The sequence below is a fragment of the Grampus griseus genome (assembly GCF_964374135.1).
Source record: "Grampus griseus genome assembly, chromosome: 3".
NCBI lineage: Eukaryota > Metazoa > Chordata > Mammalia > Artiodactyla > Delphinidae > Grampus > Grampus griseus.
Genome location: NC_139019.1, coordinates 169,854,702 through 169,869,324, shown reverse-complemented (window position 1 = coordinate 169,869,324; position 14,623 = coordinate 169,854,702). Strand labels below are relative to the sequence as shown.

General features: G+C 59.9%; 1 protein-coding gene across 1 annotated transcript; it reads right to left on the bottom strand.

The window, feature by feature from the left end:
• Positions 1 to 3,296: 3,296 nt before the first annotated feature.
• MATK (megakaryocyte-associated tyrosine kinase) lies at positions 3,297 to 10,185 on the bottom strand. Its single transcript, XM_082650095.1, is given in 15 exon segments — positions 3,297 to 3,676; positions 3,772 to 3,858; positions 4,238 to 4,433; positions 4,548 to 4,621; positions 4,707 to 4,791; positions 4,867 to 4,966; positions 5,885 to 5,950; positions 7,271 to 7,364; positions 7,844 to 8,063; positions 8,150 to 8,265; positions 8,352 to 8,465; positions 8,837 to 8,860; positions 8,862 to 8,896; positions 9,558 to 9,645; positions 10,113 to 10,185. Coding segments are annotated over 14 exon segments (1,467 nt in total). The 5' UTR covers positions 9,574 to 9,645; positions 10,113 to 10,185; the 3' UTR covers positions 3,297 to 3,436.
• Positions 10,186 to 14,623: the final 4,438 nt, after the last annotated feature.

The following is a 14,623-nucleotide window of genomic DNA, read 5'->3' as shown; positions in this document are numbered from 1 at the left end:
CCCCCCAGTCTTCTGCCCTAGGGGGTTCTCTGTGCCCCCAGCTCCCACCCAGGCCCACCTGTGCCCACCTGCCCAGTGCTCACAGCTACCAGCGGGCCCTCTGACAGCCCCTGCCGGCCCAGCTCTGTCTGCTGCTGGCCTGGCCCAGCCAGACTCGAGGGGGTTGGGGTCGGGTGGAAGGAGGATTAGCAAGGTGATTAATTGAGGGGGCCCCTCCCGCCCAGGTGCTGGTTGCTCTGAGCCACACAGGGAGGGCTGGGTTCCAGGGGTTGGAGGGACACCATTAGCCGCGGTCTGCCACCCCTCGCTGTAGGATATAAACAAGAGCCTCCCCCATTCTGGGCCTCAGTTTCCCTAGCTGTAAGACGTCGACAACAGGACTTACCCCATGGGGCTCTCACAGGGACTTAATGAGCTGATGAAAGGAAAGAGCATCGTACAGTGACTGGCATACAGGGAGTGCTTAATGAATGTCCACTGTTACGGCTTTTTTTTTTTTTATCATCTGGTGTGAGAAAAAGAACCTCTCAGATTCACAGATGTCAATGGGGGTTGGGGAAGCTGAGGTCCCCAGAGGTGAAGGCAATTCCAGTTGGCCCCCTGGGCACTGTGCGGGGCAAAGGAGTATGGGGCATTTTAGCTGGGTTTTGAGGTATGAATAGAAGTTCACTTTTCAGTCACTCAGTAAACACTTATTGAGCTTACTGTATACCAGGTACTGTTCACAGCAGTGAACAAAACAGACACATATCTTGGAACTGGCATCCTAGTGGAGGAGACAGACAGACAGATAATCTGTAACTATATAAGTAAAATATAGCATGTCAGGTGGTCAGAAGCCTGGTGAGAAAACTCAAGCAGGGGAGGGAAGGTTGCTCTTTCAATGAAGGTGATCAGAGTGGGAGATGGAGTACAAGGCTGTAAATTCTGGACAAGACTGGGTGTGAAGGGGCGGGTACTGGGGAGCCATGGGAGGTTGTGGAGCATGGGAGGGGCACAGATGGCATTTTGGATGAGTAGCTATTGTGTGCAAGATGGGAGGCCAGGAGGATGCTAGAGGCCTGGTCAGAGCAAGGTTGGGGGAGAGGCAGGAGAGAAATCTGGGGGGAGAAGGTCTGAGGAGGAGGGAAGAGGACCGGTATACCCGGACCCTGTTTTTGGGACAGGTGGATGATGGGACTGTCCCTCAGGCAGTGGCCTGAGAGCTGGAGCAGGATCTTGGGAAGCCCCTGAGACTGGTTTGCCAACCCCCTCCCCAGTCCAAGGAGCCTGGGGGCTTGGGAGGGGGGGGGGGTGCCCTTAAAACAGTGAGGAGGGGCACTGGGGTTGAGAGGGGGCAGGATGAGACCCAGGAGGAGGACAGAGGGAGTTTGTCCCAGCGGCGGAGCGAGGCGGGAGACCCAGGCCCGTGGATGGACTAGGGAGTGAGTGCAGAGGAAGCAGAGATAAGTCCTTATCTCATCTCTGCTGGCTTTGTATAGATAAGGGAATGTAGGGAATGTTGGTTTTGTAGGGGAAAGGCACACACGGAGAAAGAGAAAGAGTTGGAGACAGGCACTCACACACGGCAAGAGTGCACACGCTCAGACACACTCACATGCAGCAAAGGGTTGCAGGCCCTGGAGAAGTCGGGGTCAGGGGCGAGCAGCCTTGGACGAGGAGGGATGGCCCGGTGGGCAGGGGGCTTGATACCCAAGGGGTTGGCCAGGCAGGGAGGCCCCAGAAGCCCTGAGCCCAGGCCGGAGGGCCGGCGAGTGCTTCCAGAGGCTCCTGGGGCCCCTCCAGGCCTCAGCTGCCCCGCCTGTACGGTGGGCTGGGGCCCTGTGGGGTGGGGGCAGGTAATTCCCCTAACGCTTCATCACTTGGAAACGCTAAAGAGCTGCTCTGTTCACAGGCCCCATTTAGCTAATTGGCTCCGGGTGGGTTAAGAGGCGCAGGAGGGATTTGGGTGTTAGGCCCAGGGGGCTTTGGCGATTTAGCAGGATGCGGCTGAAGGTCCAGACGCTGTGTCAGCTTAGAGCACCGGATTAGGGGCAGGCCAGGGCAGTGCGGGGCCACCTTCCATCTGGATTAGGCGGGGGCCAGGCCACGCTCAGCCCCTCCAGCCTCCCACCCTTCATTTCTCCCCCAGGAAGAATCGCTAAACCCCTTCAGGTGCTGGTGGGGAAACTGAGGCCAGAGGGTGGGCGGGGCTCAGGGGGGAACTGCAGGAGGTCAGCGTGACCTTGAGACATTTCTCAGGCTCCGCTCAGGCAGGGGTGGGGCAGTCAAGGTGGGAGGCCGCGCTGTGGCCTGGTGTCCCCTTACCAGCTCAGGGGGTCCTGGGGAGGGGCCCACACCGAGCTGGCCAGAAACCCCCTCTCCAGGCAACCTAGAGGCTGGCTGTCTGGGAGCGTCATCAGAGAGAGGGTGGCTGACAGTCACAGGTAATAGCTGAGCACTAGCTGTGTGCTCTCAGTCCTTCACTGGTGTGAGCCCTCAGGGTCCTCATGTCTCCCCCGGAAGAGACGCCTGATCATAGAGGAGGCTTTGGGGTCCCATGGAGGAGGGCCACCCCTCTAGTTTGCCCAGGACACCCCGAGTTTAGCACTAACACCCCCCATCCCAGACATGCCCTCAGTTTGACGCAGTGGCTCACGGCAAGCCCGGGCCACACAGCTACGGGTCGAGTCAGGATTTGAAGCTGGGGGTGCAAGCCCGGAGCCCCAGCCCCTGCTCGAGAGTGGACGGGAGGGTCAGGGCCTTGGGACAGGCCGTGTGGCTGGCTTTTTTTCAGCGAGTGTTCCCTGGAGTCACCGGGTGAGGCTGTTAGGTCGTGACAGGTGGAGGATGTAGCCACACTGGAGCACCCCAGGAGGGGACGAGGGGCAAGGCTGAGGAAAAGAGGATGCCAGGACAGGGGACTCGGATGTCCGCAGCCGCTGGCACTCTCCCAGTGTCCTTTGCACCTGGGACCCTGAAGGCTACGGTGGGGTCTTTGCCACCAAAGGAGGTGGCGGACCCGTGGGTGATGGCAAGTGGCTCTACGGGTGGCTGTGATCCCTGGCCTGGGGGGGTCTCCTGGCCCCATCCCAGGGGAAATATATGCCCCTCTGGGCTGCAAGGTCCTAGCCTGGTGAACCCCTCAGTGGGCAGACAACTGGGCAGGCAGATCACCCCCAGTAAGTGATGGGGTCCCCAGAGTGGTAGCAGAGAGAGACTCAGACACCCAGTCCTTGGAACCAGTCTTTATCCAGGCGCTAATCCTTCACTTCCCTGGGGCCGTGGTGCCCACGGGCTGCCCAGAGCCCCCCCCCAACCCCGACGCAGCCTGCCCCTGTGATGTGAGCCGGGCGGGCAGCTTGCTGGCCCTGCCGCTCCTCAGGCCTGGCCCGAGTCCCCACCCTGTGCCCCCCACTGTCTCAGTTCTCTGGGGCCCGAGGCCCCGCGGGCAGGGTCAGGGCTCCTGGCTGCGGGGCAAGGTGGGACCGTCTGCATCCTGCCCCCCGTTGGGGGCCGAGGCGCCCACGCTGCGCAGCTCCCGGGCCAGCTTCTCAGCCAGTTTGCGGAAGGGCGGCCGGCGAGCGGGCTCAGCCTCCCAGCAGCTGCCCATGAGGGCGTGGATGGGACCCGGGCAGCCCTCGGGGGGCTCCATGCGGTACCCCTTCTCCACGGCCTCTGACACCTCCTTCAGCGACTATGGGCAGAGGGCACGCCGGTGCGGGCTGGGGGTCAGGATCACGACCCCTAGACCTGCGGGGGACCCAGTGCCGCCCCCCCACCCCTGCTCACCATCTTGGGGTATGGAGCCCGGCCGTATGAGAAGACCTCCCACAGCAGCACCCCGAAACTCCAGACGTCCGACTTGCTGGAGAACTTCTGTGGGGCCGGAGATCAGGGGGAGAGGGACCCCTCAGGGCTTCTGCCCCAGACCCTGCTTCCTCCAGGAAGTCCCCCTGGGTTGACCTTTAGTCCCAGGTCTCCTCCCAATAGGCTCCTGCCTCTGAATCCGTCCCACCCCCCAACCCAGACTCAGTGTAAGAACGAGGTTATTCTTGCTCTCACTTGCTGAGCCCAAGACTGTTTCAGAAATGAGGAGACCAAGGCCCAGACTGGGGCTAAAAGGAACAATTATGGGCCAAGGGCTTACCAGGGAGGCGGAGTCAGTCCCTTGGAGGTTCAGAGAGGCAAGAGACAGGCCCAGGGTCGCACAGTGGAGCTAGGGTTCCAAGGGCCCTGGGGGGTAAGGGGGGCTCACCCCGTGTTTGAGAGCCTCGGGTGCCGTCCACTTGACTGGAAGCCGGCTGGAGTCCAGCCCCTTCCGCTCGGCTTTGGCCAGGCCAAAGTCGCTGACCTTGGCCACCAGGTCCTCGGACACGAGGATGTTCCGGGCGGCCAGGTCTCGGTGCACCAGCTTCTTGCTCTCCAGGTATTCCATGCCCTCGGCCACGTGCCTGGAGTGGAGGGGTGGCGGGCACGGGGCTCGGGTGCCTGGACCACAGACTCCCAAGGCCAGGCTCCTCCCTGCTCCGTGCCTCGGTCTCCCTGCCCCCGGGAGCCCCACTCACAGGGAAAACTGCAGGAGCTGGGGGGTGTTCACAAGGGCCCGGCCCCGCGTTCGTAGAAAATTCACCAGGTTACCCTGTGTGGGAGACACGGGTGGGGTGAGGGCTGCTGGAGGCTGCTCGGCCGCCGCACCCCGCCCGACCCTCGGGCCCTGCCCCCACCTTGCTCACGTGCTCCATGACGATGTAGAGGCCCTGGTGCAGGATCACACCCAGCAGACGCACCAGGTTCTTATGCTGCATCTTCCTGGGGGCAGGCGGGTGTGCGGTGAAGGTGGCTTGGACCCCCACCCCAGCATGCCCTCCCCTCACCAGGACTCACGTCATGACCGCCGTCTCGTCCAGGAAGGCCTGGGCTGTCACGTCGCACTTGATGTTCTTCACGGCCACCTTCTGTCCCAGGTACTCACCCTGCAGGACGGCTGGGGGCCGGTGGGGGAGGAGATCAGGACCCCACAGAGACTGGACAGACACGGGGACATACCCACTCACACTGACCCCCAAGGATGCCAATGCAGCGGTGGGTCCCCAGGCCTGGAAACCGCTCCCCTACAAGTTCCAGATCCCTGAGCAAAGAGAATCACCTAAACCAGTCTGCAAACTCCAGCCCTCGGGCCCAATCCAGTCCCAACGTGGGTTTCTGCGAGGCTCGCAAGCTCAGAATGGGATTTTACATTTTTAAATGGTTGAAAAAAGATCAAGAGAAGAATATTTTATGACATGAAAATTGCACAGAATTCAATTTCAGTGTCCATAAATAAAGTTTTATTGGCACACGGCCATGCCTGTTCATCTCCCTGCGGCCTGTGGCTGCTTTCCTGCTACAAGGACAGAGCTGAGCAGATGTGACAGATGGAAAATACACACACTCCAGCCCTTTCCAGAGAAGGTCTGTGAGCCCTGATCTAGGCCCCGGGGTCTTCCAGGATAATAACTTCAGGCAACGGCATCAAAAGAGAGGGAACAGAGACTTCCCCGGCAATCTGGTGGTTAAGAATAAGCGTTCCACTGCAGGCGGCGGGGGTTCCATCCCGGTTGGGGACTAAGATCCTGCATGCCATGCAGTGCGGCCGGGAAAAACAACAACAACAAAACAAAAGAGGGACCAGAGGGACCAGAGGGACCAGTGTGAGCCAGAGCCCGGGGTTGTGAAGGGCTCACACCCGCTGGGCGCCTGCCTGAACTACCTTTCTCCTGGCACCGGCTGTCGTGAACCTCCTTTCACAGAGAGGAGCCCTTGGGTTCTCAGCCGCACAGCAAGTAGGTATCAAATGTGGATGTGAATTCATCTCTGGGACCCCACCCACCCTCCTTCAGCCCCTGCCAAACCCCCCGCTCACCTCCAAACTCTCCTTCTCCGATCTGCGCTCCCAACGTCAAATGCTGCAGGTTCAGTAACCAGCCGGCTGTCGGGGGGAGACCCGGTCAGAGGGCTGCCAGGTGCCAGCCCCTCCCACGGCAGCTCCACCTGGCGGGAGACCAGGCCGTGTGGCATGCGTCCCCACAGTGGCCCAAGGGCGTGTCTGAGGCTCCGCACTCCTGGTACCAGTTATCGGGCGGCCAAAAGCAACAGAGTCCTTCTCTGTTCCACCTGGAGACTGTGTCCTTCCAAGGACCCTGTAGGCTCTTCCTTTACGATCCTTTATCCCTGACCACCCAGGAACACACACACGCGCCAAAAAATACAACAGAGATTGGTAAAGCTTCCAGAACCTTCTGGTAAAGGTTCTGGAACCTTCCAGAATCTTCCAGCGCTCTAAGTCATCATCTGTGTTCCAGCTTCCCTGATCTTTCTCTCAAGCACCCCTGTGTTCTTCCCCCCCCGCTCCCAGCAGGTTCTGTAGGTCTCCTCCTCCACCTCCCCAAAGCCCCTCTCCAAATCACGAGCCCCTGAGTACAATCAGGCACGGTGACACCAGCCTCCACCCAGATGCCATCCCCAAGACACTTCCAAGGAGACAGCCACGATCACCAGGTTCAAAAGGGGTGGCCACGGTAGGGCACATTGGCTCTGAGCATGGAGGATTTCACTCCTCAAGGGCTGGAAAAGCATTTCACGTGAGGGGAATAGAAGACACAACAGTACAGACGCATGAGAGGAAACGAGGAGTCACACAACCCCAGGGGCTTGTGGAATAGAGGAAGGGCTTTGTAGATGAAGCAGGAAAGATAGCTCGGCCACAGGGGAGGGTTTGGGAAGAAGGAGGACACTCCCTCAGGGAAGAGGTGGTCCGACTGGACTGTCTGAGGCTGGGCTAGGGCAGGGGCAGCCAGGCAGGGAGGGGCCGGATTTTTTTTTTTTTTGGCGGCGCCAGGTGGCTGTGGGATCTTAGTTCCCCGACCAGGGAGTGAACCCTTGCCACCCCCTGCAGTGGAAGCGCAGAGTCCTAACCACTGGAAGTCCTGGGGAGGGGTCAGGTTTAACAGGTGTTAGAACTTGGCCATGGAGGGGGTGTGGGAGGGTGGGGGACGTCGAGGATCTGCCCAGGGTTTCTGGCTCAGGGATGATGGGAACAGAGGCAGGGGTTGGGGTGGGGGGAAGCAGCAGGTGTGAGAACCAGATCAATATTGTGCCCCGCCCGGCCTAAGGGCAGCCCAGGTCTTCTGCCTGCAGAGGCAGGCACAGCGACCTGCTCAGGTGATGTGGCCTTGGCCCTGTGCCCAGGCCCCAGGGCCCTGCCTCTCCAGTCCAGGCTAACACTGAGCAGAAGGGCGGGGGCCCCTACCCTTGGCCAGCTCCTCCTCCGCTGACTTGGTGCCCTGCTTTCTCTTGGGTTTCACCAGCTTCGTGCAGATGGCCCCCTTGTCCTTGCTGTAATGCTGCAGGGTGGGGCAGGGCAGAGGCAGCCATGAGCCCACCCCGTGGGTGAGGGAACCCCTGCATCCCATCCCCTTCCTAGGGGGGAACCTCTGGATGGGGTGGGTGGGAGCTGGGGAAGAGGAGAGGGGGTTCGTTCCCACAGGACTCTTTAGGCTGGTTTCCATGGGAACAGGAAAGGATGCAGACTAGCAGGAAACAGGAGGATGGGGAGTGTCTTGGCATTGGTGTCAAATTGGAGGTTCCTAGGTGTCCCCAGAGGAGTCACCCCAGTCTCTGGAGGTGGGACCTGGAGGACTCAGACCAACTGTAGGGTTTGGTGGCCCATGGAGACCAGCCCCTCCTTCCCCCCATTGGGGAGCAGACACCTCTTGGGTCCCATGTCCAGCCAGCTGTCGGGATAGGGCGGAGCCTGGCATCCCTCCATCTCCGCAATGGGGGGGCATGGGCTCTGGGGTCCCGGGCCTGTGGCCAGCCGCACCTCCACCATATCCATGAGGTTGCAGAAGCAGACCGCCTCGTCGATGGTGAGGTGGCCGTCGCGGTGCAGCACACGGTAGTGGATGACGTCACGGCCGAAGCTCACGCACAGCACGTAGTCGCCCGGGTGCCGCGCGGACTCTCGCACCAGGAACAGCCCGTCCTCGGGCGGCTGCAGCTGCTGCACAGCCTCCTGGCCCGAGATCTTCCCGTGGAACCACCTGCGGCCGGCGGGAAGGCGCGCTGGGCATGGCTGGCCGGGCCCCGCTGACCCCGACCCGGTCCCGGTCTCTTCCCCACGACTCACGGCATGAGGCTGAGCTTGGGGTCCGCAGAGAGGGCCTCGCGCTCCCGCAGTGCGCCCGCCGCCAGCAGCCCCTCCTGCCCGCTGGCGTGGTGCTTGGCGCGGTACCAGCTCTTGTTCTGCGGGAAGGGAGCCAGGTGGGGTCGGTGGGATGGTTTCCTGGCGGAGTCCCCTCTCCCCAGGCACACACCCCCTCCCCACTCACCTCGCAGGCCTCCAGGATGGTGACCACGTCACCCTTGCGGAAGGCCAGCTCCCCGGGCTTGGGGCGCGTGTGCTCACACTTGGTGATGCATTGGGTGCCTGGGGCCCAGCGCCTCTAGCGGGGGGGTGCCGAGAGGGGGAAAGGGGTCATGAGAGAGATGCGGGGTGAGGGGAGAGAGAGGCCCAGAGGAGAGAGAAAGACTGGATTGAGGCAGAGACCACAAACAGCACACAGGGAGAGAGGAGAGGAGAGAGGGCGAGGGAGCGAGCAGTGGACATATCAGAGTCACAGAGCAGGGGCCCAGGGCAGGAGGGCAGGAGGAAAGGGTGAAAGAAGAGCAAGAGCAAGTGATAGAGGAAGATTGGCACACACCGCCAAGGGGCCACGGGTCAGACAGTAAACCTCCCGCTCCCCATGGAGTGGAGCTCCTGTGGACTGAGCAGAGGAAGGGCCGGGGCACAGGCACCCAGGTTGGGGGTACTCACCGTTGGCATCCTGGCTGAGATGGGTGAGGGGTGCCAGGCGTGGAGGAAGCGAGGGCTCCCCTGGGGAGGGGGCAGAGACCAGCTGGAGAGCCCAGATTCAAGCGAGGCTGGGGCCCCAGGGGCCATGACTACCACTTCCAGCTCAGGCCAGGTGGAGGTGACAGCCAGCCGGCCTCCCCAGGCTTGTAGGGGCTCCCCAAGCCCCTCTGGGGAGGTGGTCTTTCCCTGGAAGAGTTCCTTAGCATGGAGCCTGACCCCGCCATCATCCCCAAAGGGAAACTGAGGCACAAGGCAGGCACAGAGCAAGTGGCCAGGGGCTGACTCAGGCCCCAGCAGCCCACACAGTGCGTGGGGAGCTTGCAGCCACCTAATGGAGCCTGGTTCTTCCTCTTTTCTGGTAAGTAGGCAGGGACAGGACAAGGAAACGGGATGATTCAAGGTCATTCCTAAGAATCTCTGACCCTGAAGGGGGTGGGGGCCGGAGCAGTGCAGCCCTGCTGGGCTCCTGTGGCCGCCAGCTGAGCCTCTCCCCTCTCCCACCCCACGCCAACCCAGGACGGACACACAAAGTCCCTCGCTGCTGCTGGGGCTGGGGCATTTCCGCCCCCTGCTTCCCCCATGGACCCCACCAGGTGGCTGGGCAGTGGGACAGGTTGGGAGGGGTGAGTCTCTGCTCCTCGAATATGTGCCCCCAGAAATCCCCAGCCCTACGTGTACTCACACGCATACTGATCCATGTACACACAGAAACACACAGGTGGACACAGGTACCCACAGGCACGCGGGTATGCAAGCAAAAGCAGGTTCTCCTAGAGACAGTTGTGCACACACGTCTACACGTGTGAACACGCACAGACTCTCGGACATTTGGAACCGTGTGTACCGGCCCCCCCCACCACCACACACAAACCCACACTTGAACACCTGGGCGCCAGACGCTGGGCCACTTGGGCACGCAGAGCTACACGCAGGGCCGCGCACACGCAGCTCGGAGACACGCGCACATCCCTCCACGTGGACCCGCGGATACACACACCCAGGGGCTTGCAGACGCGCACACCCGCACCCACAAAAATACCACCCCACCCCACCCCGCTCCTGGTCGCATCTAACCACCCCCGCCCCAGCCGCGTACCGGACGCGCGCCCCGGACGCGCACGCTCGCGCTCGCACACCGGCCCCTCCCGCGCTCGCCCGGCATACCTCCACCCGCGAGCCCTTGGGGTCCCCCCACTGTCCCACCGTCTCTCCCCACCATCCCCACCGGCGCGCTCACCTGTTCAGGGGTCGCCCCTGGGCCGCACCCCGCGCCCGCCCCCAGGAGGGCCCCCGCGCGCCGGCTGCGCACCCCGAGGCGGCCCCGGCTGCACAACTTGGAGCAAGTTGCTCCGCTTCTTCATTTTGGGGGGGAAGGCTGGGATTGAGGAGGTGGGGAGCGGGAGGCGCGGCGGCCTGGGAGGCCCCCGCGGGTCCTAGCGCCGGCCGTACTGCGGTCTGCTTAGCGCGCCGCCGCCGCCGGCGGCCCCTCCCCGCCCCGCCTCCGAGGCCCCAGGCGCCTCCTGCGAGGCCCGGGCGGGGGCCAGCGGCGTTCTCGGGCTCCACGCCGCTCCCCGGCCCGGCGCTGCGGGGCGCGCACCCCTGCCCATTCCGGGAACCCACACCTTGGAGCGTGGAGCTAGTGCCAAGCGAGCACAGGGAGGGGAAGGAGAGTGAGCTTCCCGTCCGGGGAGGTAAGCAAGCCACAGAGCGCAGACAACACGGTGGACCCTTCTGACTGGGATTCCAACGCCCTCAGTCAACTCCTCTAACAACAAGGATCTCATTTCAGTACCTGGCCCCTGGAGAGGGCTGCTGGTGCCTGGAGCAAAGAAAGCCCTCAAAATGTCAACCACTATGAATATCCTTATCATCATCAACGACATTAAGGGAAAATTGGGGCCACAGGAAAAAAATCATCTGGAACTGGAGGCCTCCTGGCAGAGCAGCCGTAAGAGTGGGGCCTCCACAGCGCCAACGCAGCTGTGCCAGAGGCAGGTGCTGCCTCCTCCCAGCCTCAGTTTCCTCCTCTGTAGGGCCAGGCAGCACCAGCTTCCAGCTCAGAGGACAACCTGATGAGCATTTGATGGCCTGGGGGCCTGGCTTCCAGCTGTCGCTCTGCGATCTCCCTTACAATTCTTTCTATGAGTGGAGGACTCCGCTTGGACAAGGATGAAGCTGATCTCAGCAGGGTGATGAAGCAAGATGCCCAGAATTTAATTTTCTGGTACCCCAAAAGGCTGTCTCTGCCTCTAAGGTGTCATGTGACTTCTGGCAATAGAGGCCCAGTTACAAGAATTATAGATATTCAATATCATGCAATATTATGCAACAAAAACTAGGAAACTATGTGTATGAAAATGCTAAAATCTCTGATTGTCAAAAACAACCACCACCTACCAGAATGTGATACAAAACAAAATGCACGATCCCATTCACATTACACAGGAGACAGTAAGTCCAAGGGGAGCATTCCGGAAGGGGACCCTCCAACCAGCAAAGGGTTATTCTCAGTGAAGGAAGCAGGTAGGAAGCGAGCAAGGGGGAGGACGTCTTTCTCTGTGGTGGTGTAATTTACTAATGCTGGCAGCATTTGCAGGGAGGTTTCCTGCTCGTCAGTCTCCCTGTGCTCCATGGATCTGGCTGTGGGATCATCCAAGGGTGTGCCCCAGCCCCCCCTTCCCAGCCACGGGAACTGCTTTGGACCAAGGGGCTGGGGACCCTGCAGCCGGCATTTAGCGGGGTCACTGGAGGCCAACCATATATGGCAAACCATCAACACTTGCCCAAAATAGAAATGCAACGTCAAAGTAGCCACAGCGGAAACCCAGCAGCACTATTAGAGTCACACCAGCCACTTCAGCGGCCCCAGGCCCACGATGGAAGTCTGCCTGCTCTGCTCAGCAAGGCCATGAGCCTGTGCTTAAGACACCCCAACACCCTGGCACCCCATGGAGACTTTCTCCTTGATGCAGCCAGAGAGATGGGAGGAGGTCGAAGGGGTCTGCTTTCTCTCCCTGCAAAACCATGATACTTGGTGTCTGAGAAACATCGACATCCTCCCCAGGACCCCCAGGGGTCCTTGTCCCACAAGGGTCCTTGTCCCACAAGAGGCTCTGGGAGGCTCTTCCCTGGAATGAATAACCAGAGAAACCAGAGGTGTTGAGACTGGAGGACAGTCTTTTTTAAAAAATTTAATTGATTAATTAATTTTTGGCTGTGTCGGGTCTTCGTTGCTGCGCACGGGCTTTCTTTAGTTGCGGCGAGCAGGGGCTACTCTTCATTGTGGCACGTGGACTTCTCACTGCAGTGGCTTCTCTTGTTGCGGAGCACAGGCTCTAGGCGTGCGGGCTTCAGTAGTTGTGGCACGCGGGCTCAGTAGTAGTGGCTCGCAGGCTCTAGAGCGCAGGCTCAGTAATTGTGGCACATGGACTTAGTTGCTCCGTGGCATGTGGGATCTTCCCGGACCAGGGCTCGAACCCATGTCCCCTGCATTGGCAGGCGGATTCTTAACCACTGTGCACCAGGGAAGCTCTGGACGACAGTCTTAAAAGGAGACAGTGTCAGGTGCCCAAAGCAACAAGGGCTGGCCTGGGTGAGGGAGGCCCCCATGGTGTGGGCATGGGGCATGGAGCTGTGCCTGACCCTAGGGGGATAGATTTGAGTCCATGGTTTATTTGGGTCATAAGGGGTGAGCTCCCCATCTCTGGAGGCATCCAAGAACCAGCCACTTTGAATCACAAAGACGCGATGGCTCTTCCAGTCCCTGGAGGTGGCAATACCAGTTTCTCCTGTCTCTTGCCTTCTACCAGCCTGAAGCCAGTTGGTAGCCACACCATGGATCAGTCTCCCAGACTTCCCCAGTGCCAGGCTCCTCACCCTCCACATTTCAGTCCTGTTGACTTGATTCCAGAAATTCTCTGACCCCACCCCGCCCCAGGCAAGCCATGTGGTGCAGGCTGGTGACACAGAAGCCCCCTCCCTGCTCTCCTGGTTGCCTCCAGTTTTCTGCCTTGCTATCATACACCTTCCACTGCACCAACACGGGATGAAAACGTGGTTGTGTCCCCCCCACTCCACACTCTATACCCTTGCATAGCTCCCCACTGCCCGAGGATAGAGCCTCAGATGCTCAGTCCGGCACTCAGGGCTCTTCCGTGTTCAGCCTCCAGCTGACCCCCGGGCCTCGTCTCCTGCTCCTACCAAGTATCTCCCAGTCTGGCAGCGCTGAACTGCAGGAGTTTGCCTGGCTGTCCCCTCTGCCTGGGATGTCTCCTACCCCCTTGTCCAGCGGGCATCCCCAGCTCTCGCCATCTTTCTGAAGCCTTCCCCACCCTTCTCAGAGTAAGACCCCACTTCTATGCCCTGAAAGGACAAAACAGTAGCCCTCTCATCTTGCTGTGTGAGGGGCGTGGACCTGGCCTTAGTGACTAAGCCCATCAGCCTGCCTGAGAAGGAACCAGCCCAAGGGAAGCAGAGAGACTGAACCCCTCGGGGAGAATTCAAATGCTTGGATCCAGCCATGCCTGGAGTTCATGCTCTGCCTAGTGTTGGAAGCTGGTCTTTGCTTTTTGGTGGCTTCGGGAGGGGGTTTCTACCACTTGCAACCAAAGGGATTCTTAATACTGAAAATGGGACCAGGAGTTGGGTGTTGAAATGAACGGAATCGGGGCTTCCCTGGCAGTCCAGTGGTCAAGACTCCGCGATTCCAATGCAGGAGGTGTGGGTTCGATTCCTGGTAGGGGAACTAAGATCCCACATTCCGAGTGGCCAAAAAAAAAAAAAGAAAAGAAATGAACGGACTCTATGATGTGGAACTGGTGAGTCAGATTAGGTTGCCCTAAACCCAGCTAGGAAGAGGGAACTCCTGGGTGTCCCCTTCCACAGGCTGATAAATCCGCCGTCCACCCACCGGGTCAGGTGGCGCTGGCAACAGAGGAGCCCTGATGGACCTACCCCACCCCCCTCCCAAAGACCTTTCTTTTGCTCGTCCAAATCTCACTGTTCATCACCTTTCTCATCTTTCTCCTGTTTTCACTGTTGCAGTTTGCCCAACCCTCCCTTCTCCAAACTCCTGGAGATTATTGGGGCCAATCCTCTCTCTTTGGAATTGGAGCAGCTGAGACAGAGAGGCGAGGCTGCTTGCCCTTGGTCACACAGCTGGCTGGGGCTGAGAGTCAGGCCCGTGGACTCCCCCACTGGGGTTCTAAACTTCTTAAGGGCGGGGCACATTTCTTATTCTCCTTTACTAATACAGAGGAAAATCGTAGTAGGCATGAACAAAGGGCATCATGTGACAGGCACTTTACGTAATGCATCAGTTGGAATTAGGATTGGCTACATGGAGTGGAAGACCCCCAGTGCTAGAGGTTTGAATTAGATAGGAATTAATCCTCTCTGAGGGAGGCAATCCAGGGCTGTGACGGGGACCCAGGCTCCTGCGTCTTCTGGCTCTGCCCTTCTCAGCACTTGAATTTCCACCTCTTGATACAAGATGACTGCTCAAGCTCCATCTATCCCATCTGCATTCCAGCCAATAGGAAGCAGGAAGTTTCAGAGAACAATGGTGCACCTCTTCCCTTTAAGGACTTTTCCTGCAAGATGCACATGAGATCTTCCCTTCTTCCCATTGGGTACAATTTAGCTACAAGGCCAAACCCAGGAGCAGGGGAAGCTGGGAAATATGGACTTTACACTAGGGGCCAAGGAAGAGGGGGAGGCAGGAGCATTGGCCTCCTCTTCTTCAAAGCT